This window comes from Anomaloglossus baeobatrachus, assembly GCF_048569485.1.
Source record: "Anomaloglossus baeobatrachus isolate aAnoBae1 chromosome 5 unlocalized genomic scaffold, aAnoBae1.hap1 SUPER_5_unloc_11, whole genome shotgun sequence".
Classification (NCBI taxonomy): Eukaryota; Metazoa; Chordata; class Amphibia; order Anura; family Aromobatidae; genus Anomaloglossus; species Anomaloglossus baeobatrachus.
In genome coordinates, this window is record NW_027441786.1 from 38,118 (window position 1) to 63,261 (window position 25,144).

The following is a 25,144-nucleotide window of genomic DNA, read 5'->3' on the forward strand; positions in this document are numbered from 1 at the left end:
TCGGATCCTTTCAGTGGATTTATTCTGTTTCAGAAATGTCCAGGATGGATATGGACAGGGACAAGATGGCGGAGAGGATATTACACCTCACCCTAGAGATCCTCTTCCGGCTTACTGGAGAGGTGAGAGATTCTGATGACGTCACATTACATCATTCTTATCTATGGGAATAACAGATGGACAGAACTGTAGAGGTGAGGACTCTGGAAATGTCTGGAGTGAGATTTATTACTGTGTCTCTCCATAACCAGGATTACACAGTAGTGAAGAAGACCTCTAGTGAGCGCTGTCAGGCCCCTGTGTCTGAGGGATGGGGAAGACCCCTGAGCCCAATCACGGGGCCTCCACCTCACCCCCCGATACATGAGGACATCAATGACCAGAAGATCCTAGAACTCACCTACAAGATGATTGAGCTGCTGACTGGAGAGGTGACACTGCTGGGAATGCTGGGACATTATACAGTAACGCTATGAAGGGATCGGGGGTGACGGTATCATTGTATGTGTCAGGTTCCTATAAGGTGTCAGGACGTCACCGTCTATTTCTCCATGGAGGAGTGGGAGTATTTAGAAGGACACAAAGATCTGTACAAGGACGTCATGATGGAGGTTCCCCAGCCCCTCACATCACCAGGTAATAGACAGGACTAAATACACACGGCCTATAATTATCTGTATGTAAGGAATGAATTCAGTCCCTGTATGTGTCTCCTCCAGTTCTATCCAGTAAGAGGACAACACCAGAGAGATGTCCCCGTCCTCTTCTCCCACAGGACTGTAAACAAGAAGACCCCGATGTTCCTCAGGATGTGTTTCCTCCAGCTCTATCCTGTAAGAGATATCTACTCATGTACTTTCAGCACTAATTTTGTGTTTACATTTTTAGGCTTTCTGCTGTATTTTTTCAGCTGTATTTTCTTTGCTTCTGCTTCTTCTGCTGTTTGTTTCTAGTGCCTTCTCTATGTCATTATGAAGGCAACTCAAAGACCTGCAGAGGGTTCATGAATACCCGGTTTCCCTGAAAATACGACCTACACCAAAAATAAGACCTAGCGTGATTTTATGGGATTTTTGGAGAATGCTTGAAATATTAGCCCTACTCCAAAAATAATCCCTAGTTACAGTCAGGGCCAGCGTTGGGAGGAGTCAAACTGCGCAATTTCTCAGGAACCCCACTTTCTTAGGGTCCCCATCAGTTGTATTCTAAGGTTGATTGTTTAAGGACCTTTGATGACTTCAAAGTCTTGTGACATGATATAACCAAAGGTCTCTTAATTGCAGGAGTCTAAATGAACTGAACAGGACACAGGCTGGCATGCAGGACTGGCATTAGCGGAAAGTGAGAGCAAACGGGACAATTACACAGGCCTCCATTCTCCTAGGGGCTCAGTGTTTATATGCCAATTATAGGACTGCTTAAAGACCTTTTTTACATCACATCATGTGACCAAAGGCTGGTGTGTGTGTGTGTGTGTGTGTGTGTGTGTGTGTTCACGCCAATTTTAACCAGCTTTGCCAAAATAGGCAGCGCTTGGCCAGAAGAAGGGAGTGATGCCGCCGCTTCTCTAATTCATAACAAACTGCGGCGTTCCCTATTCCAGAAATCTCACTCCAGTCTCTGACGTCATTTTTCAGTGTCCATCGTCAGTCTTGATGAATTAGAGCCCTAATGTATAACTGCAAGACCCTGCTACCTGCTTTGGTTACAAATCCTAAGGTTAGGCTATCAACGTTACAGTCCCAGACAACCCTGTTAAATATCCGACATCTCTCTGGAACTATTTTATGTTCTTCTTTGAAAAAAAATCTCTTTGAAATTGTCTATTTTGTGGATCAATGTTACAAGGAGATTTTTGCAGGTTTTGACAACTGTCATGGCGGCGTCAGGATCTGTGGAAATTATAGATTCTGGTACTCTGCATGTTAACTTCTCTGATGTGTGTGAGCAGCGCAAGGAAATGCAGGCGTTGAATCACAGGCTTGGGCAGTCTAGCAAGAGTTATTCTCTGCTGGGCTGCTTGTTAATGTCTTTGATCACATGCTGTGGAGGAGAAAGTATCTATTGCTCCCCTTCTGTGTATGCTGGCTGGACTATTTCATTAATGCAAGCTATAGGTTACCTATACTGGTCTGGTGAGGTGTTGTGATCCAGAATTACGGGTGATTGTTGTGTATTATTGCTGTGAACTGTTGTGGTGTTAACCCCTGTTGTCTTTTTATTGCTGCCTTTCTGCTCTTGCTTTTCTCCTTAGTCTCTCACTGTTTATTTCTGTGAGTTTGCAATGTGTCCCATTTGTCTTAATCCGTGTTTCCTGTCTGTCTTAAGCCCCCTTCACATGCACGTGTCTCCGGTACGTGCTAGGTCCGTGCCCGCATGTACCGGAGACACGGGCACACGTAAACCTATTAAAATCAATGGGTTTATGTGCACGCACGTGTGCAGCCATTGGCCCGTGCCTCCGTGTGGAGCACACGTGAGCCCGTGTGCTCCACACGGATGCATGTCAGTGTTTTTCCGGCAGAACGGGTGTCACGTGGCCCGCACACGTATCACACGGATGTAGTGTGGATGCGGGCCCACGTGACACGCGCCGGAGAAACACACGTGTCATTTTTAAAATAAAAAAAACACATACTCACCACCTCCACCAGCCCTGCAGTGTCTGCCGCGGCTGTCACCTGCATCCAACCCCCAGTGATTTTGAACAACGCGTCTTCTTCACTGGGGGCCGGAAACAGCGTCAGCGGGGGCGTGGCCTGTGCCGGACACTTGAATTCAGCACCACAGACAGATCCGGAAGAAAATTGTAAGGCGGGGCTTTCCGTTCTCAGTGTACTATTACGTATAACACACGTAGTGCCATAAACACGGCACACGGAGGGGAAAACACACCTTTGACACGTCCGTGAAACACATGCGTGATTTTCACGGACGTGTAAAGGGGGCCTTAATCTGTGTTTCCATCATATTCCTGCCCCTTCCTTCCCCGGGAGATAACAGATTAGATTTGGTCAGGAGAATAGTAAGTCACGGGACTTGGCATCTCCATCTTAAGGGGTAATCGAGAGGTTAGGAATAGTTTATGGTCCCCTAGCGTGAGGGACAGTATAGCAGCCCCCCTGTCACAATCAATCAGATTATTTACTGTAGCATATTCTAGAGAACTGGTGCTAGGAATGGGAGATTCAAATTAACGAAGATGTAACTCTAAAGGGGGCTTTACACGCAGCGATATCGCTAACGATATTTCATCGGGGTCACAGAATTTGTGACGCACATTCGGCATTGTTAGCAACGTCGTTGCGTGTGACACGAACGCGCGTTAACGATCAGAATTACTCACCTAATTGTTGATTGTTGACTTGTCGTTCATTTTCAAAAGATCGTTGCTCATTATTGACGCAGGTTGTTTGTAGTTCTTGAGGAAGCACACATCGCTACGTGTGACACCTCGGGAACGACGAACAACAGCTTACCTGCGTCCTCCGGCAACGAGGTGGGCGTGTCGTTAATGCGGTTGCTCTCCGCCCCTATAGGTCGCCTGTTGTGTGACGTCGCTGTGACCGCGCACGAACCTCCCTTAACAAAGAGGTTGTTCGCTGCACACAGACTGCGCTCGGAAGGTAAGTACGTGTGAGAGGTGTTAGCGATATTGTGCGCCACGGGCAGCGAGTGATAGCAATATCACTAGCGATATCGTAGAGTGTAAAGCAGCCTTTAGATGTCGAAATTGGACAACAGATTCAGAATACATTTTTTTCTTAATTTAATTTCTGATGTTATGGTTTTAAAAAACATACCGTATTTTTTGCTTTATAAGATGCACCGGATTATAAGACACAGCCCAAATTAGACATAAAAAAAGGTAAAAAAATAAAAATGGGGTCTGTCTTATACTCCGGTCTTCTCTTACCAGAGGGGGCAGCAGTGGTGGTGTAGCGGGGTCACAGGAGGCAGAGGTTGTGCTGGCAGGAGCGGCAGGTCAGTGGCCGCGGGGTCCGTGGTGGCAAGAGCCGCGGGGTCCGTGGTGGCAGCAGTAGTGTCGGCGGGTGAGTCGTGCAGCAGGCCGGTGCGGTGAGTGTCCCCGTGTCCACGGTCCCGGTTCAAATGATGGTGCATGGAGTGGCGCATGCGCAGATGGAGCTCTCATCCAAGGGCTCCCATCTGCGAACGCGCTGACTCCCGGAGCGGCGCGTGCGCAGATGGAGCTCTCATCCAAGAGCTCCATCTGCGCACGCGCCCGCTCCCGGCGCCATCATTTGAAACTGGGACCGCAGACAAACTGGATAACCTGCTGCACAGCCGCCCGAATGCAAAGGATGGCATCCAGCAGGCGGCCCGCACAACCTGCGTGCACGCAGCCGGGTACCTGTGGCTGCGGGTGGGCGGCAGTCGGGTGCCTGTGCCTGCTTGCCGGCGGCAGCCGGGTGCCTGTGTGAGGGCGGCAGCCGGGTGCCTGTCTGTGCCGGCTGCCTCCCGCACACAGGCACCTGGCTGCCACCCGCACGCAGGCACAGGTACCCGGTCGCTTGCATGCAGCCACAGGCACCCGAACGCCCGATCGCCGCACAGACAGGACCCCCAGGTAAAGCTATATTTGGATTTTAAGACGCACCCCTCATTTTCCTCCCAAAATTTTTATGTAATTTCAAGATATCATTAAAAAATAATAACATTGTGTTTATTTTTAACAGATGACTGTATTGGGAGCTCAGATGGAAATCTATTATCTTTAGAATTTAAAACAGATGATGAAAGTATCACACATGATACATATAAAGAGCATGCTGGTGTCCCAGATATACCTCCAGTCCTTCCTCGGAAAGCTTTATCATCAGATCTTTTCAAACAAGTCCAAAATTCCGATTTATCACAGAATTGTAAGCAAAATCAAAGTTACAGAAGGGATGTGGAACATGAAACGGCTCCTATAAGGGACAAACCATTTTCATGTTCAAAATGTGGGAAATGTTTTATTCGGAAATCAAATCTTGTTATGCATCAAAGATCTCACACAGGGGCGAAGCCATTTTCATGCTTGGAATGTGGTAAAAGTTTTACTAGGAAATCAAATCTTGTTGACCATGGAAAACGTCACATAGGAGAGAAGCCATTTTCATGTTCAGAGTGTGGGAAATGTTTTATTCGGAAATCGGATCTTGTTGTGCATCAAAGATATCACACAGGGAAGAAGCCATTTTCATGTTCAGAGTGTGGGAAATGTTTTTTTCAGAAATCACATCTTGTTGACCATGGAAAACGTCACATAGGAGAGAAGCCATTTTCATGTTCAGAGTGTGGGAAATGTTTTAATTTCAAATCAGATCTTGTTAGGCATCAAATATGTCACACAGAGGAGAAGCCATTTTCATGTTCAGAATGTGGGAAATGTTATAATTTCAAATCAGATCTTACTAGGCATCAAAGATCTCATACAGGGGAGAAGCCATTTTCATGTTCAGAATGTGGGAAATGTTATAATTTCAAATCAGATCTTACTAGGCATCAAAGATCTCATACAGGGGAGAAGCCATTTTCATGTTCAGAGTGTGGGAAATGTTTTATTCAGAAATCAACTCTTGTTGTGCATCAAAGATTTCACACAGGGGAGAAGCTGTTTTCATGTTCAGAGTGTGGGAAATGTTTTAATTTCAAATCAGATCTTACTAGGCATCAAAGATCTCATACAGGGGAGAAGCCATTTTCATGTTCAGAGTGTGGGAAATGTTTTATTCAGAAATCAAATCTTGTTGTGCATCAAAGATTTCACACAGGGGAGAAGCTGTTTTCATGTCCAGAATGTGGGAAATGTTTTACTAGGAAATCAGGTCTTATTCACCATCAAAAAAATCACACAAAATAAACCATTTTTATGTTCTGAATGTGGAAAATGTAATTTACAGAAATCACATCTTGTTAACCCCTTCAGCCCCCAGCCTGTTTTCACCTTAAAGACCCGGCCATTTTTTGCAATTTTTACCAGTGTCACTTTGACAGGTTATAACTGGAACGCTTCAACGGATCCTGGTGATTCTGACATTGTTTTTTTGTGTCATATTGTACTTCATGTCAGTGGTAAATTTAGGCCGATATGTTTTGCGTTTATTTGTGGAAATTTGGCGAAAATTTTGAAAATTTCTCAATTTTCAAAATTTGAAATTTTATGCCCATAAATCTGAGAGATATGTCACACAAAATAGTTACTAAATAACATTTCCCACTTGTCTACTTTACACCAACGCAATTTTTGAAACAACATTTTTTTTCATTAGGAAGTTAGAAGGGTTCAAAGTTGATCAGCAATTTCTCATTTTTCCAGCAAAATTTACAAAAAAAGATTTTTTAGGTACCACATCACATTTAGAGTGATTTGCAATACCTGGGCGACAGAAAATACCCAAAAGTGACCCATTCTAAAATCTGCACCCCTCACTCTGCTCAAAATCACATCCAAGAAGTTTATTAACCCTTTTTTTATTTTGTTAGCCATAAAAGTTAGCATTTTCACAAGGGTATCAGGAAAATGCACTATAAAATGTATCGTGCATTTTCTCCTGAGTACGCAGATACCTCATATGTGGTGGAAATCAAATGTTTGGGTATATGGCAGGGCTCGGAAGGCAAGGTGCGCCATTTGAATTTTTGAGTGCAAAATTAGCTGCACTCAGCGGACGCCATGTCGGGTTTGAAGACCCCGAGGTGCCTAAACAATGAAACTCCCCCACAAGTGACCCCATTTTCGAAACTAGAGCCCTCATGGAATTTATCTAGCTGTTTAATGAGCAATTTGAACCCCTGGAGGCTTCACAAACGTTTGTAATGTTCAGCCGTGAAAATTATATATATTCTTTTTACCACAAAATCGTTTTTTCAAACAGGTAGCTTTTTTTTCACAAGGGTATCAGGAAAAAATGCACCATGAAACGTATTGTGCAATTTCTCCTGAGTACACAGATACCTCATATGTGGTGGAAATCAATTGTTTGGGCGCACAGCGGGGCTCAGAAGAGAAGGAGCGCCATTTCACAGCAAGATTGGTTGGAATTATTAGCGGCCCCCATGTTGCGTTTGGAGACCCCACTGAGATGCCTAAACAAGGGAGCTCCCCCACATGTGACCCCATTTTGGAAACTAGACCCCCCCCTTCCCCATACAAAAAATTAGTTTGGCGAAAGAAAAAATTCGGACGTCAGTAAAAAAAAAAATAATAAAGTAATGAGCGCCTGCAACTGACACTATGGCAAGTGCCACACGTGAGAGTGATGCACGAATCTCACATCGCATCATCCGGCACAGCCACACACTCCTGTCTGGAAGAGAGCGACCGTGCCGGATGATGCAATGTGAGACTCGTGCATCACTCTCACGTGTGGCACTGGGCTGACCCTTACAATATTCTGTAAAAAATACTGCAGTTGACGATTACTACAATATAATTTTACTGGCCCTAAACTAAGTTTATTTGTGTTTCTTAGTTTACAGAAAATAAATCAGGACGCACGCACGGATGTGCTACAAAAAGGGGGGAACTAGGTGGGTGAATAAAAAGATGGAATGAGGATGGGAGAGGGCGCGGCGGAGGATGGGAGAGGGCACGGCAGATGAAAGAGCGGTGGAGGATGGGAGAGGGTGGGCAGCAGATCAGGGTGAGAGGTTGTGGAGGGGGCAGATCGGGGAGTGTGAGAGGTGGGGGAAGGGACTTCAGATAAAGAGGATGGGAGAGCAGGCAGCAAATCAGGGAGGGTGAGAGAAGGGGCAGCATATCAGGGAGGGGCGCAGCAGCTGATGATGGGGAGGGTGAGATGGGGAGGAGGCAGCAGATCGGGAAGGTGAGATGGCGGGCAGCAGATCGCGGAGGTGAGATGGCAGACAGCGGGCAGCAGATCGGGAAGGTGAGATGGGGAGGGGGCAGCAGATCGCAGAGTTGAGATGGGGGAGGCGGGCAGCAGATCGGGAAGGTGAGATGTCAGACAGCGTGCAGCAGATCGGGAAGGTGAGATGGGGAGGGGGCAGCAGATCGGGAAGGTGAGATGGGGGAGGGGGCAGCAGATCGCAAAGGTGAGATGGCGGACAGTGGGCAGCACATCGGAGGTGAGATAGGGGAGGTGGCAGCAGATCGGGAAAGTGAGATGGGGGAGAGGGCAGCACATCGCGGAGGTGAGATTGAGGACAGCGGGCAGCAGATCGCGGAGGTGAGATGGCGGGCAGCAAATCGCTGAGGTGAGATGGGGGAGGCGGGGCAGCACATCGCGGAGGTGAGATGGGGGAGGCGGGCAGCACATCGCGGAGGTGAGATGGGGGAGGCGGGCAGCACATCGCGGAGGTGAGATGGGGGAGGCGGGCAGCACATCGCGGAGGTGAGATGGGGGAGGCGGGCAGCACATCGCGGAGGTGAGATGGGGAAGGCGGGCAGCACATCGCGGAGGTGAGGTGGGGGAAGCGGGCAGCACATCGTGAAGGTGAAATGGGGGAGTTGGGCAGCACATCGCGGAGGTGAGATGGCGGACAGCGGGCAGCAGATCGCGGAGGTGAGATGGCGGGCAGCAGATTGCACAGTGTGGGAGATGGTGGAGAGGGCAGCAGATGAGGATGTGAAAGAGCGGGCAGCAGCTCACGGAAGGGGGGCAGCGGCTGATGGGAGAGAGCGGTGGCAGATAGAGGAGATCGGCGGTGGATCGGAGTTGGTTGCAGCGGATCGGGGGCAGGGGCTTACCAGGGCACTTGCAGGGATTGCTCCCCTCGGCTTCCACGGATGGAGTAAAGCGGAGGGGAGTGGTCACCGGCCGCAGATCCACGGTGACTAGAGAGATCGGTCACAAGGCCGATCTCTCCAATCAGAGCTGGGGGCGGATGAAGCAGCGATCACCCAGCTCCAGCCAATAATCAGTGCTACAGCTGCACTGATATGGCTGGATTTCAATGTTTCAGGCATTTTCAATGGTTGAAGCATTACAGTGGCTGTGATTTGGCTGAGCGGTGTTCGTCAGCCAATCACAGCCTCCGAAGGTCCGGGGAGGAAACACCACCCCTCCTGAGATCAGGCAGAGGTCCCCTCCTTCCCGAATCTAAGGTTTGTGTGTACCGATTGCACTCACCGGGGCTCCGGGGCCGCGATTTTTCCATGACGTACTGGGTACGTCATGGGTCGTTTAGCACCATGTCACCATGACGTACCCAGTACGTCAAGGGTCGTTAAGGGGTTAAACATGTGAAGAAGCCGCAAAGGGAAGGAACCTTTTTCATGCTGTGAATAATTGAAATGTATAACTGGTAAATCAAGTTTTGCCGACATCAGAAAACCAACAGAGCGGAGCAGCCATTTTTGCTTTCAAAATTTGCCAAATGTTTTTACCATTAGGCTAAGACCGCACTTTGCGTTTTTACCTGCATTTCTGCAGCGTTTTCATGCGTTTTGGTTTTCCATTGTAGTCTATGGAAAATGCTGATTTCCTGACCGCACTTTGCGTTTTAAAATGCTGCGTTTAATTTGCATATTTTGTGGCAAAAACAATGCGTTCAAAGAAGCAGCATGTCAGTTGTTTTTGCCATTTCTGCAGCGTTTTGCTAACATTGAAGTCAATGAGAAGTAGCAAAAAGCAACAAACGTCAAAATACCCTGTAGACTGTGAGCCCTCGCGGGCAGGGTCCTCTCTCCTCCTATACCAGTCTGTTTTGTACTGTTAATGATTGTTGTACGTATACCCTCTTTCACTTGTAAAGCGCCATGGAATAAATGGCGCTATAATAATAAATAATAATAATACCTGCGTTTTACCTGCTTTTTAGCGGCAGAAACACTGCGTTTTGGACTGCAAAAACGCATGCTTTTCTGACATCAAATTAAGGGATTAATATGTCCATTTAGACACATACATAGTCCGACAATTAAATTAAAGAAAAGTTTAAGTTTATTGCTATTTTAACAAATTATTATGAAACCGCTATAATTTCATTAAATATAACTATTTTCTTTATTAATTCACAAAATATGTGTTTTGGTTTTTTTTTCTCTTTTTTTCATTCAGTTTGACTGTCTAAACTTTATTTACCATTGTCTTGATGTCCAAAACGCATCTGTCAAAACGCAGGTCAAAAAGCAGGTAAAAAGCGCTGAAAACGCATCTAAAACGTGGTAAATACGCATGCGTTTTCAGCGCTAAATTTCTGAAAAAGGCAACTTTGGTCAAATCAATTAAGGCAAAAATGTGCGTTCTAAACTGCATGTAGGGGAACGCAAAGTGCGGTCTTAGCCTTAATCAGGTACTGTTGTCAGATGAGTCACACGGGAGAAGCCATCATGATGTACCATAATACAAAGGGTTTTATCCTAAAATCGGCTACAGTTCCTTAAGTAAGAATTTGTGAGGGAAAGAACCATTTTCTTTCTTTTTAGAAATTATTATATTTTTTAGACCATAAGACACACCTAGGTTTTTAAAGAGGAATATAGGGAAAAAATGTGGTCATGAAGCACTGTTATGGGTAGGATCTGCTGCTGACACTGTTACGGGGAGAAAATCCCCCAATTCCGTACTAGTATCCCCTATTCTTGGCCCCTTCCAGGTATATGTGTCTCCCATACTCGTATATATGTCATCTTGGGCCCATTCTTCTATATATTTCCCCATCACGCTGCACACATAAGAAAATAAATGATTATACTCACCATCCTTCCGCTCTCCCTGTGCACGGTGTTCTCTTCTGGTGCCGGCAAGTGACTTCATCATGTAAACAGCGCAGTGCATGACATTACTGCCATGTGCCCCCAGTTACACGCAGATGTAAGCTGCCAGAATATTCACTGCTCCCCACAGCCGGGATTATGGGCTTCGGGAGCAGTGAATATTCATTCTTTAATAGACACACGTGATCGCCCAGTCACAGCAGTAAGCCGGCGACTGGGTGATCATGTGTACCTGATATTAAAGAGAATGAATATTCACGGCTCCCCACGCAAATAATACCGCCGACCTCTTGGTTGGCGCTGGCTTCACTGCCTAGAGGTGGGCAAGATTATGGTGTGGGGAGCAGTGAATATTCATTTTCTTTCTTAGCTGGCACACTGTTAAGGCCGCATTACACGCAACCACATATCTAACGATATGTCGTTGGGGTCACAGAATTCGTGACGCACATCCGGCGTCGTTAGCGACATCGTTGCGTGTAACAGTTCAGAGCGAGTATTAACGATCAAAAATACTCACCTTATCGTTGATCGTTGACACGTCGTTCATTTTCAAAATGTCGTTCCTCCTTCTGGCCGCAGGTTGTTCATCGTTCCTGAGGCAGCACACATCACTACGTGCGACACCCCGGGAACGACGAACAACAGCTTACCTGCGTTCTCCGGCAACGAGGTGGGCGTCAGTTTCTTTCGGCTGTTCTCCGCCCCTCTGCTTCTATTGGCCGCCTGCCATGTGACGTTGCTGTGATGCCGCACAAACCGCCCCCTTAGAAAGGAGGCGGTTCGCTGGCCACGGCGACGTCGCTAGGCAGGTAAGTACGTGTGACTGGGACTAACGATATTGTGCGCCACGGGCAGCGATTTGCCTGTGACGTACAAACGATGGGGTGGGTATGCTCGCCAGCTATTGCTAGCGATATCGCTTCGTGTAACGGGGCCTTTAGCCCTTTTGAGAGCCTTCAGGAATATTTTTGAATAGTTTTGATACTGGATTATATTTAGATAATTCACTAATCTCAGATTGCCCACTGCTTTATTTACTAAATAATAATAATCTTTATTTCTATAGCACCAACATATTCCGCAGCGCTTTACAATTCAGGAGGAACATATACACATCATATACATAAACATACAAACAAGTAACAATTATAGAGGATACAATATTTAAAAGGAAAATTGGCAACCCTGCTCGTGAGAGCTTATAATCTACAATGAGATGGGGGGAGGGGCAAGGTACAAGTGTTTATTTAAAATGACAATCCAGCCAGCTCATGGGGGATAGATGATGGCTTCCTGGACCAGTTGGCCAGAGCCTTGAGATGCATTTGGGTGCCATGGAGTTTGACATGGGGTTATGTTCTGAGAAGTTGTAGAGGGATTAGGTGAAATTAGTTTGGCTAGGGAGTGTGATAGGCCACCCTAAAAAGATGCGTTTTTAGGGAGAGTCTGAAGCTGAGTAAGTTGTGATTTGTCCTAACTTCTTGGGGTAGAGCGTTCCAGAGGTTTGGTGCAGCTCGGAAGAAGTCTTGGATTCGGGAGTGGGAGGTTCGAATTAGTGTGGATGTTAGTCGAAAGTCATTTGCAGAGCGTAGAGAACGGGTGGGATGATAGACAGAGAGGAGGGTGGAGATGTAGGGGGGTGCTGCACTGTGGAGAGCTTTGTGGGTGAGAACAAGCAGTTTGAATTGGATCCTGTGATATATGGGCAGCCAGTGCAATGACTGGCACAGAGAGGAGGCATCCGAGTAGCGGTTGGCCAGGTAGGTGACCCTGGCTGCTGCATTAAGGATGGACTGTAGAGGGGAGAGTCTAGTTAGGGGGAGACCAATTAATAGAGAGTTACAGTAGTCAAGGCGAGAGTGGATCAGGGCCACGGTGAGGGTTTTTTTCGTTTCCATTGTGAAAAAGCGCAGCCCCAGATTGGAGATAGGAACTCATAAGTATATCGCATTGTATATAATTGCATTTCAAAGCTTGTTGTTTTGTTAATAAATGCTTGTAAATATATATTCTTCACACCTGTCTTTCTCTATTGTCTAGATGTGATGATTTTGTCTCAGAACCTCTGGAGATGAGGCAGACCTGTAGACATTTCACACAAAAATAGTGAGGGGAGAATTGAATTACACTGCAGACTAGATTTGTGGAAGTTGTTAAGATACTCTGGATTCATGAAGAGGCATGCACTACTTCATGAATCACAAGTGGCACCCGCATAAATTGGGCCCTTTATGTTATAAAAATGATCACTTTACGGGGGCGGGACCGGAAGTTCATGGAGTGAGACGCCTGGCTGAGATCTCCCCGTGGTCACAGCTACATTTGAGGTCATAAATACTTACGATCTCACTGCCGACATTTCAGAGATGGTGAGGAAGCCCCAGCAGAAGCCGCTGAACAGATTGGTGCCCTCCTCACAGCTTGCTTCAACACTAGGCCCCCTGGACGCATTCCTATATCCTGGTGCTGGGAAAGCACACACAGGTAACATTAGCGGCGGCTCGGCGGGAAACTCTGGAGAGTGATGCCAGACCCCCACAGCAGGAGGGGAACCTGGGACATAACTGCTGTATAACACCCCTGAACGAGCAGAAGACTCCGGGCAGACAGGGGGAGGAGGGCACAGGAAAACGCAGCTTCCAGCAACACACAGCAGAGCAGAGGGAGGGGGCAGGACACATGGAGGGAGAAGGCCTACAAGGCCCAGCAGGGAGCCAGGCATTACAACAGCTAAGGCAGGAAGCTCACTCCATGACAATCCAAGATACAAAAAACAAGGAACAGCACAGTGACTCCTCACAGACACAGAGACCCGCAGAAGATTCCAGCCTATCTGCTACCCCCTCCATGTCCAGATTTTCACAACCAGTCACTCTTTTCTCCAACACCTCAGATACCCCTCTTTTGCCAGATGATGACTCTCAAGGTATATCTATGAGGGACTGGAGGCATACCTCCCAACCGTCCCGGATACAGCGGGACAGTCCCTCTTCTGAGCCTTTGATCCCGGGTCCCGCCCGTGAGGCTGTTTATCCCGGGCTCCACCCACCCACTGTAGCCCCGCCTCGCTGTTTCTCCCTTCTATTCATTACAGAGCCGACCGCGCACCTACTCCTGTGACTGCTGCTGAGGTATGAATCACCCCCTGCAGCAGAGCGATCCCCCTGCAGCAGAGCGACCCCCCCCTCCCCCAGAGCCGACCCCCCCAGTCCTGGAGCCTGCGTTTCTCTGCAGCTGTTCTCTGATTCCCCGTGTGCGGCTTCTCACTGCTGCAGACACGCGGGGAGTCAGGAAGCTGAGGAGACCGTGCAATCAGCGCTTCTCTCTCCTGCAGATAGCAGTGGCAATAACCTATGCAGAGTGACATCTGCAGGCTTCTATTAGCTTACCGATCAGTGGTCTCCTGCCTGTGGAGCTGCTGGGTCCTAGCTTCCCAACAACTTCAGCTCTGCTTTATCCTGGCTGCCCTACCAGTTAAACGGAACATGTCAGCAGAAATTTCACAATAAAAATAAAAGATTCCCCTCTGCAGCTCCTGGGCTGCTTCTAGAAAGGTTCCTGTTGTTATTGTGCCCCCTTTGAGACCTACAAAAATACTTTATGAAGTCTTACCTTTTTGTATGCAAATGTGTTTTTATGGTCACGGGGGCGGGCTGTCTGGCGTCCGTTATTCCCCCTCCTGCCGCTTTACGCAGTCCCCCATTGCTCATTTACATACACAAGGACGCCTTCCTCATGTAACTGTCTTCCCGAAGTTTTGCGCATGTGAACGCTTTTTCAGGTGATTGCGCAGGCACGAGATTATGGGCGGCGCTGTGATTGTCATCAGCAGCGTTAACCAAGTACCCGCCCATAATCTCGTGCCCGCACTTTTCCCTCTGACTCCACCGTTATGCGCAAGTGCTGGCCATATGAACCATGTTACCTATTACCGCTTGCACGAGATTATGGGCGGGTACTTGGATGACTTTGCTGATGACAATCACAGCGCCGCCCATAATCTCGCGCCCATGGTAATAGGTAACATGGTTCATATGGACAGTGCTTGCGCATAACAGTGGAGGCAGAGTGAGAAGCGTGGGCACGAGATTATGGGTGGGTACTTGGATGACGCTGCTGATGACAATCACAGCGCCGCCCATAATCTCGCGCCTGCGCAATCACCTCAAAAGCGTTCACACTTTGCACAGTGCTCAGTCCCGCGAGAGTGGCACTGGGCATGCACAAAACTTCAGGAGGACAGTTACATGAGGAAGGCGTCCTCATGTATGGAAATGAGCAATGGGGGACGGCGTACAGCGGCAGGAGGGGGAATAACGGACGCCAGGCAGCCCGCCCCCGTGACCATAAAAACAGATTTGCATACAAAAAGGTAAGACTTCATAAAGTATTTTTTTAGGTCTCAAAGGGGGCACAATAACAACAGGAACCTTTCCAGAATTCATCCCAGGAGCTGCAGAGGGGAATCTTTTATTTTTTTTGCTAAATTTCTGGTGACAGTTTCCCTTTAAAGGGAACCTATCAGGTGCAATCTGCACTCAGAGCCAGGAGCAGTTCTGGGTGTATACTGCTAATCCCTCCCTAACTGTCCCTGTATACACTAGCATAGATAAAGGCATCTATAGAAAAAGTATTTTTAAAGAGCTTATATCTTGTGCTAATTAGCGCGGGGACTAGTCCCAAGGGCGTTACTTCACTTGGCTAGTCGGCTCACATAGCGTATTAGTACTCACACAGGGGCGTAATAACATGCTAACATGCTATGCGAGCCGACTAGCCAAGTGAAGTAACGCCCTTCGGACTAGTCCCCGCGCTCATTAGCATAAGATATAAGATCTTTAAAAATATTTGTTCTTGATCTCTTTATCTATGCTAGTGTATACAGGGACGGTTAGGCAGGGATTAGCAATATGTGCCCAGAACTGCTCCTGGCTCTGAGTGCATATTGCACCTGACAGGTTCACTTTAAAGGGAACCTGTCACCAGATTTGGGGCCTATAAGCTGCGGCCACCACCAGCGGGATCTTATGTACACATTCTAACATGCTGCATACCTCCCAACCGTCCCGGATACAGCGGGACTTTCACGCTTTACGTTGTTTGTCCCGTTGCCACGGGCGGGACGGCCGGCTCCCGGGCTCCGCCCACCCACTCTCTCTCCGCCTCCCTGCTTTTCCCTCCTACCATCCTAGTAGACGTGGCATAGAGAGGAGCGCTGCCTGTGCTGCTGCTGGTACAGTAAACTAATCTCCCCAGCGCTGATTTCCCTCCCTCACCCCCGGCCGGAGCCTGTCTGTGCGGTCGGCCGGCCGCCTGTCTGTGCGGTCGGCCGGCCGCCTGTCTGTGCGGTCGGCCGGCCGCCTGTCTGTGCGGTCGGCCGGCCGCCTGTCTGTGCGGGCGCCCCCCTGCCGCCTGTCTGTGCGGGCGCCCCCCTGCCGCCTGTCTGTGCGGGCGCCCCCCGCCGCCTGTCTGTGCGGGCGGCCCGCCGCCTCTCTGTGCGGGCGGCTGGCCGCCTCTCTGTGCGGGCGGCCCGCCGCCTGTCTGTGAAGGCGGCCGGCCGCCTGTCTGTGAAGGCGACCGGCCGCCTCACTGTGCGGGCGACCGGCCGCCTCACTGTGGCTGCCTGCGTGTCCGTGCTGGAGGCCCGCCGGCTGCCTGCGTGTCCGTGCTGGAGGCCCGCCGGCTGCCTGCGTGTCCGTGCTGGAGGCCCGCCGGCTGCCTGCGTGTCCGTGCTGGAGGCCCGCCGGCTGCCTGCGTGTCCGTGCTGGAGGCCCGCCGGCTGCCTGCGTGTCCGTGCTGGAGGCCCGCCGGCTGCCTGCGTGTCCGTGCTGGAGGCCCGCCGGCTGCCTGCGTGTCCGTGCTGGAGGCCCGCCGGCTGCCTGCGTGTCCGTGCTGGAGGCCCGCCGGCTGCCTGCGTGTCCGTGCTGCAGGCCCGCCGGCTGCCTGTGTGTCCGTGCTGGAGGCCCGCCGGCTGCCTGCGTGTCCGTGCTGGAGGCCCGCCGGCTGCCTGCGTGTCCGTGCTGGAGGCCCGCCGGCTGCCTGCGTGTCCGTGCTGGAGGCCCGCCGGCTGCCTGCGTGTTTGTGCTGAATGGGTGTGGATGGGGAGTGGATATGGGCGTGACTGTGAAATGGGTGTGGTTAGGGGGCGTGGCCTAAAAATTTGCCACGGCCCTCTTTTCCTTCTTTAAAAGTTGGGAGGTATGTAACACCCCTGAACGAGCAGAAGACTCCGGGCAGACGGGGAGGAGGGCACAGGAAAACGCAGCTTCCAGCAACACACAGCAGAGCAGAGGGAGGGGGCAGGACACATGGAGGGAGAAGGCCTACAAGGCCCAGCAGGGAGCCAGGCATTACAACAGCTAAGGCAGGAAGCTCACTCCATGACAATCCAAGATACAAAAAACAAGGAACAACACAGTGACTCCTCACAGACACAGAGACCCGCAGAAGATTCCAGCCTATCTGCTACCCCCTCCATGTCCAGATTTTCACAACCAGTCACTCTTTTCTCCAACACCTCAGATACCCCTCTTTTGCCAGATGATGACTCTCAAGGTATATCTACATACCTCCCAACTTTCAAAGAAGGAAAAGAGGGACAAAGTTTGCGGCGTGCGTAGCGCGCCGCGGCAAATTTTTAGGCCACGCCCCCTAACCACACCCATTTCACAGTCACGCCCATATCCACTCCCCATCCACACCCATTCAGCACAAACACGCAGGCAGCCGGCGGGCCTCCAGCACGGACACGCAGGCAGCCGGCGGGCCTCCAGCACGGACACGCAGGCAGCCGGCGGGCCTCCAGCACGGACACGCAGGCAGCCGGCGGGCCTCCAGCACGGACACGCAGGCAGCCGGCGGGCCTCCAGCACGGACACGCAGGCAGCCGGCGGGCCTCCAGCACGGACACGCAGGCAGCCGGCGGGCCTCCAGCACGGACACGCAGGCAGCCACAGTGAGGCGGCCGGTCGCCCGCACAGTGAGGCGGCCGGTCGCCTTCACAGACAGGCGGCCGGCCGCCTTCACAGACAGGCGGCGGGCCGCCCGCACAGAGAGGCGGCCAGCCGCCCGCACAGAGAGGCGGCCGGCTGCCCGCACAATGAGGCGGCGGGCCGCCCGCACAGACAGGCGGCGGGGGGCGCCCGCACAGACAGGCGGCAGGGGGGCGCCCGCACAGACAGGCGGCAGGGGGGCGCCCGCACAGACAGGCGGCAGGGGGGCGCCCGCACAGACAGGCGGCAGGGGGGCGCCCGCACAGACAGGTGGCGGGGGGCGCCCGCACAGACAGGCGGCGGGTGGCGCCCGCACAGACAGGCGGCAGGGGGGCGCCCGCACAGACAGGTGGCGGGCCGACCGCACAGACAGGCGGCCGGCCGACCGCACAGACAGGCGGCCGGCCGACCGCACAGACAGGCTCCGGCCGGGGGTGAGGGGGGAGGGAGGGAAATCAGCGCTGGGGAGATTAGTTTACTGTACCAGCAGCAGCACAGGCAGCGCTCCTCTCTATGCCACGTCTACTAGGATGGTAGGAGGGAAAAGCAGGGAGGCGGAGAGAGAGTGGGTGGGCGGAGCCCGGGAGCCGGCCGTCCCGCCCGTGGCAACGGGACAAACAACGTAAAGCGTGAAAGTCCCGCTGTATCCGGGACGGTTGGGAGGTATGCAGCATGTTAGAATGTGTACATAAGATCCCGCTGGTGGTGGCCGCAGCTTATAGGCCCCAAATCTGGTGACAGGTTCCCTTTAAAGTGAACCTGTCAGGTGCAATCTGCACTCAGAGCCAGGAGCAGTTCTGGGCACATATTGCTAATCCCTGCCTAACCGTCCCTGTATACACTAGCATAGATAAAGAGATCAAGAACAAATATTTTTAAAGATCTTATATCTTATGCTAATGAGCGCGGGGACTAGTCCGAAGGGCGTTACTTCACTTGGCTAGTCGGCTCGCATAGCATGTTAGCATGTTATTACGCCCCTGTGTGAGTACTAATACGCTATGTGAGCCGACTAGCCAAGTGAAGTAACGCCCTTGGGACTAGTCCCCGCGCTAATTAGCATAAGATATAAGCTCTTTAAAAATACTTTTTCTATAGATGCCTTTATCTATGCTAGTGTATACAGGGACGGTTAGGCAGGGATTAGCAATATACACCCAGAACTGCTCCTGGCTCTGAGTGCAGATTGCACCTGATAGGTTCCCTTTAAAGGGAAACTGTCACCAGAAATTTAGCAAAAAAAATAAAAGATTCCCCTCTGCAGCTCCTGGGCTGCATTCTGGAAAGGTTCCTGTTGTTATTGTGCCCACTTTGAGACCTAAAAAAATACTTTATGAAGTCTTACCTTTTTGTATGCAAATCTGTTTTTATGGTCACGGGGGCGGGCTGCCTGGCGTCCGTTATTCCCCCTCCTGCCGCTGTACGCCGTCCCCCATTGCTCATTTCCATACATGAGGACGCCTTCCTCATGTAACTGTCCTCCTGAAGTTTTGTGCATGCCCAGTGCCACTCTCGCGGGACTGAGCACTGTGCAAAGTGTGAACGCTTTTGAGGTGATTGCGCAGGCGCGAGATTATGGGCGGCGCTGTGATTGTCATCAGCAGCGTCATCCAAGTACCTGCCCATAATCTTGTGCCCGCGCTTCTCACTCTGCCTCCACCGTTATGCGCAAGCACTGGCCATATGAACCACGTTACCTATTACCATGGGCGCGAGATTATGGGCGGCGCTGTGATTGTCATCAGCAGCGTCATCCAAGTACCTGCCCATAATCTCGTGCCCGCGCTTCTCACTCTGCCTCCACCGTTATGCGCAAGCACTGGCCATATGAACCACGTTACCTATTACCATGGGCGCGAGATTATGGGCGGCGCTGTGATTGTCATCAGCAGCGTCATCCAAGTACCTGCCCATAATCTCGTGCCCGCGCTTCTCACTCTGCCTCCACCGTTATGCGCAAGCACTGTCCATATGAACCATGTTACCTATTACCGTGGGCGCGAGATTATGGGCGGCGCTGTGATTGTCATCAGCAAAGTCATCCAAGTACCCGCCCATAATCTCGTGCAAGCGGTAATAGGTAACATGGTTCATATGGCCAGCACTTGCGCATAACGGTGGAGTCAGAGGGAAAAGTGCGGGCACGAGATTATGGGCGGGTACTTGGTTAACGCTGTTGATGACAATCACAGCGCCGCCCATAATCTCGTGCCTGCGCAATCACCTGAAAAAGCGTTCACATGCGCAAATCTTCGGGAGGACAGTTACATGAGGAAGGCGTTCTTGTGTATGTAAATGAGCAATGGGGGACTGCGTAAAGCGGCAGGAGGGGGAATAACGGACGCCAGACAGCCCGCCCCCGTGACCATAAAAACACATTTGCATACAAAAAGGTAAGACTTCATAAAGTATTTTTGTAGGTCTCAAAGGGGGCACAATAACAACAGGAACCTTTCTAGAAGCAGCCCAGGAGCTGGAGAGGGGAATCTATTACTTTTATTGTGAAATTTCTGCTGACATGTTCCCTTTAACTGGTAGGGGAGCCAGGATAAAGCAGAGCTGAAGCTGTTGGGAAGCTAGGACCCAGCAGCTCTACAGGCAGGAGACCACTGATCGGTAAGCTAATAGAAGCCTGCAGATGTCACTCTGCATAGGTTATTACTGGCCAGTGCTATCTGCAGGAGAGAGAAGTGCTGATTGCACGGTCTCCTCAGCGTCCTGACTCCCCGCGTGTCTGCAGCAGTGAGAAGCCGCACACGGGGAATCAGAGAACAGCTGCAGACAAACGCAGGCTCCGGGACTGGGGGGGGTCGGCTCTGGGGGAGGGGGGATCGCTCTGCTGCAGGGAGGGGTCGCTCTGCTGCAGGGGGTGATTCATACCTCAGCAGCAGTCACAGGAGTAGGTGCGCGCTCGGCTCTGTAATGAATAGAAGAGAGAAACAGCGAGGCGGGGCTACAGTGGGTGGGTGGAGCCCGGGATAAACAGCCTCACGGGCGGGAGCCGGGATCAAAGGCTCAGAAGAGGGACTGTCCCGCTGTATCCGGGACGGTTGGGAGGTATGTATCTATGAGGGACTGGAGGTTGTACATGGCACAATTATCTACAAAAGAGGATTTGCAATCCATGATACAGGAAATCAAGGAGGTGTGCAGAACAGAAATTTCGGCTGTCAGACAGGATATTCAACATGTGGCCCAAAGAGTGGAAACTCTAGAGAGTGACCATGATGACACAAGAAATTATGTAGCTAGCCTGCAATCTACAGTAGCAGCACAACATGACACCCTCTGTGAATATCAACGTCACCTGGAAGATCTGGACAATAGGGGGCGACGTCATAAAATTAGAGTCCGGGGTCTTCCTGAGCATAGTGGAGAGGAAAATTTATTTATGGTCCTACAAACCATATTCAACAAAATTCTGAAAGCTCCGCATCTCACAAAATAAGCTTAGACAGAGCACACAGAGCCCTTTGGCCAAAATATGCGTCTCAAACACCTAGAGACATCATCTGCTGTGTCACTGATTATAAGCTCAAGGAAGAAATCATGCTACAAGCACGGAGACTGCGTACCATAGAGCATGAAGGACATCATCTCCAACTTTTACCAGACCTCTCCTGGATTACCCTGCAAAAGAGGAGGATGCTCAAGCCTCTCCTAGACGTCCTAAGGGAAAACCAGATTCTCTACAGGTGGGGCTTCCCCTTTAGTCTCTCAGCCAGAAAGAATGGTCGCACAGCCATGATCAAAGAGGCATCTGACCTTCCTCGTTTCTGCGAAATTCTGGAGATCCCTGTACCGAAATTGTCCAATTGGGAGCTGACTCCTCCAAAGCCATCCCCTACGGCGGTTTGGCACCAAGTCACTTCTAAAAGACAGCGCTCACCTACATCTCTGAATTCTACCAGAGCAAAGGACGGAGGACCGGCCTACAGGAGATAAGAAATAGGGCACAGCCACATTGAAAATATGGAGTAATTCTATTTGGCCGCATTGAACACTACCTGCAAAAGACGACCACGGGAAGCAGACGTGCATAAAGCCAGTTGTATTTCCTTTTTTTTCATATATATATATATATATATATATATATATATATAGCTCTTTACAGAGGTGTTAGATTTAAAGCGGAAGCTCTGTTTTACTTCTGAGTTCGCAGACCCCTAAGAGTGAATCCAACTCCTAGAGCAAATATGGCTCTAGTGGAGGCTAATTCTATTGTTATCTATACGCTAGTTGCAGACACTCGACCACGGTCCTTCATAGGTTTTTGAAGACTGGGAAAACCGATTCTGAAATGATATTGTTGACATACCTGTGTATGATGATCCTAACTGTTATTTGTCGTTCCCCACCTTTCCTAATGTGTTTTCCTAACATGTATTATCTTTGTTTGATTTACATGATGCATTCCGATATATCTATCGCGCCAAGGAGCAGTCTGGCTGAAAACTACTATACAGGGGTAGGGATAATCCATCTGCTGAAGCGGGGTAAGATTAAAGATTATTCTCAACTAACCATTTACACACAAACAACCATGATTCGTATAATAACCATAAATGTCAAGGGGCTTAACTCCAATGTTAAGCAGCGATTGGCCCTACAGGAGTTAAAGACCTCAAAGGCAGATGTGGTGTTTATACAAGAAACACATCATGATGATACAGGTTCATTCCACTTTGCAAGGGGGAACTTCCCTACAGCATACACAGCTCCTTGCAATAAAAAGAGAGCAGGACTAGCCATTTTCATAGCCAATGGTGCCCGATTCAAATACTAAGACTATTAAAGATCCCAAAGGTCGCTACATTATTTTGGCAGGACAGCTGAAAGGAGCCCCAATTGTTCTATGCAATGTATACGCACCAAACACGGGCCAAATACCCTTCCTTGAACAGGTCCTAAATAAGATTACACGAGAGCTCCCTTCAACACTGTTTATTGGAGGTGATTTTAATATGCCGTTCTCAGAAATCAGGGATAGAAACTCGATGAGTGGTCAGCAGCCAGGAATACACCTAAAAGCTTTTCGTGCCATGATTCATAAATATGCACTTTTTGACTTGTGGCGAGTGACCAATCCCTCCTCCCGACAATACACATTTTATTCACATCCCCACTCCACACACACACACGCATTGACACCTTTCTGGGCAATCTTCCAGTATTGTGTCTCACTGGAAACTCTGAGATTGGCCAGATTACTCGGTCTTACCACGCTCCCGTCTTACTTGACGTCTGTGACTCTGCCTTGACCAGGAGGGTATGCCATTGGAGACTCAACGATCATCTCCTAAAGGTCCCCATACACCAATCTAAGTTACGAGGTCATTTAGAGGACTATTTTCAATTGAATGGAGATTCTGTCTCCTCCCAGTATATTCTATGGGAGGCACATAAATCTGTTATAAGGGGTAGTTGCATCTCATTGGCATCCCATCTGAAAAGAGACGCAGGCGTACAACATAGGGAGCTCACCAGCCAGCTTGCAAAATTAGAGCGGGACATGCTTGCTAGACCATCCGTTTCCAAACTAAAATCTATTGTGTCCGTGAGGGGTAAGCTGAAAGATTTGGCGATTAGGAAGTTGGAAAAAATGTTGACATTTACTAAACAGCGGTATTACGAGAAAGGCAATAAAGCCCACTCCCTTCTTGCAGCACAACTCAGGGATCGAAAAGCACAATCCATGCCCTTGACCATTAGGGATACACGAGGACCCCTGATGTATGACCCCAGGGACACGCAAACACCTTCAGGGATTACTATGCTAAATTATACTCCCTTCCCTCAGCCCTTCCATCAGATGTAGAAACAAGAAATCATCTACTCAATGAATACTTGGCCGCTCGGTCACTTCCATCACTAGATGCGGATGCCCTTAATACACTCAATAGCCCAATCTCCATTGAGGAATTGACTTTCACAATTAAAGAACTCCCAAATGGAAGGGCTCCGGGACCGGACGGTTTCTCGTACTTGTACTATAAAGTATTCCATGACACACTCATTCCTCACATGCAGACTCTATTCAATTCATTCCTTAATGGTAACCCAATCCCTACCTCGATGCTGAAATCCCACATAACAGTGATTCCGAAGCCAGAAAATGATCCCTCGGACTGTGCAAGCTACCGCCCAATATCATTGCTCAACGCAGACTTAAAAATATTCGCAAAAATTCTGGCCACTAGATTGTCAGTGTTCCTCCCGCGGCTGATTCATGGGGATCAAGTGGGGTTTGTTTTGAATAGACAAGCAGGAGATAACACCACACGAATGATAAGTCTTATACAGTGCCTACAAGTAGTATTCAACCCCCTGCAGATTTAGCAGGTTTACACATTCGGAATTAACTTGGCATTGTGACATTTGGACTGTAGATCAGCCTGGAAGTGTGAAATGCAGCTAAAAAGAATGTTATTTCTTTTTTTTTTTTTTTTTTTTTTTTTAAATTGTGCAAAGTTTATTCAGAGGGTCATTTATTATTCAACCCCTCAAGCCACCAGAATTCTGTTTGGTTCCCCTAAAGTATTAAGAAGTATTTCAGGCACAAAGAACAATGAGCTTCACATGTTTGGATTAATTATCTCTTTTTCCAGCCTTTTCTGACTAATTAAGACCCTCCCCAAACTTGTGAACAGCACTCATACATGGTCAACATGGGAAAGACAAAGGAGCATTCTAAGGCCATCAGAGACACGATCGTGGAGGGTCACAAGGCTGGCAAGGGGTACAAAACCCTTTCCAAGGAGTTGGGCCTACCTGTCTCCACTGTTGGGAGCATCATCCGGAAGTGGAAGGCTTATTGAACTACTGTTAGCCTTCCACGGCCTGGACAGCCTTTGAAAGTTTCCTCCCGTGCCGAGGCCAGGCTTGTCTGAAGAGTCAAGGCTAACCCAAGGACAACAAGGAAGGAGCTCCGGGAAGATCTCATGACAGTGGGGACATTGGTTTCAGTCAATACCATAAGTAACGTGCTCCACCGCAATGGTCTCCGTTCCAGACGAGCCCGTAAGGTACCTTTACTTTCAAAGCATCATGTCAAGGCTCGTCTACAGTTTGCTCATGATCACTTGGAGGACTCTGAGACAGACTGGCTCAAGGTTCTCTGGTCTGATGAGACCAAGATCGAGATCTTTGGTGCCAACCACACACGTGACGTTTGGAGACTGGATGGCACTGCATACGACCCCAAGAATACCATCCCTACAGTCAAGCATGGTGGTGGCAGGCATCATGCTGTGGGGCTGTTTCTCAGCCAAGGGGCCTGGCCATCTGGTCCGCATCCATGGGAAGATGGATAGCACGGCCTACCTGGAGATTTTGGCCAAGAACCTCCGCTCCTCCATCAAGGATCTTAAGATGGGTCGTCATTTCATCTTCCAACAAGACAACGACCCAAAGCACACAGCCAAGAAAACCAAGGCCTGGTTCAAGAGGGAAAAAAACAAGG

The 25,144-nt window shown here is 49.7% G+C and overlaps 2 protein-coding genes across 2 annotated transcripts in view; both read left to right on the forward strand.

The window, feature by feature from the left end:
• Positions 1–503: 503 nt before the first annotated feature.
• On the forward strand, positions 504–7,253 carry LOC142258785 (uncharacterized). Its single transcript, XM_075331382.1, has 4 exons — positions 504–636; positions 720–833; positions 3,540–3,626; positions 4,698–7,253. Exons 1-4 carry the CDS (start codon positions 504–506, stop codon positions 5,864–5,866), a joined length of 1,503 nt encoding a protein of 500 aa, XP_075187497.1. The 3' UTR covers positions 5,867–7,253.
• Positions 7,254–8,066: 813 nt separating this feature from the next.
• The window catches only part of LOC142258787 (uncharacterized), a 52,800-nt gene continuing 35,722 nt past the window's right edge, over positions 8,067–25,144 (forward strand). Inside the window, exon 1 of the mRNA XM_075331383.1 lies at positions 8,067–8,195. Within this exon, the coding sequence (XP_075187498.1) occupies positions 8,067–8,195 (129 nt within the window). The remainder of the gene's footprint in view (positions 8,196–25,144) is intronic.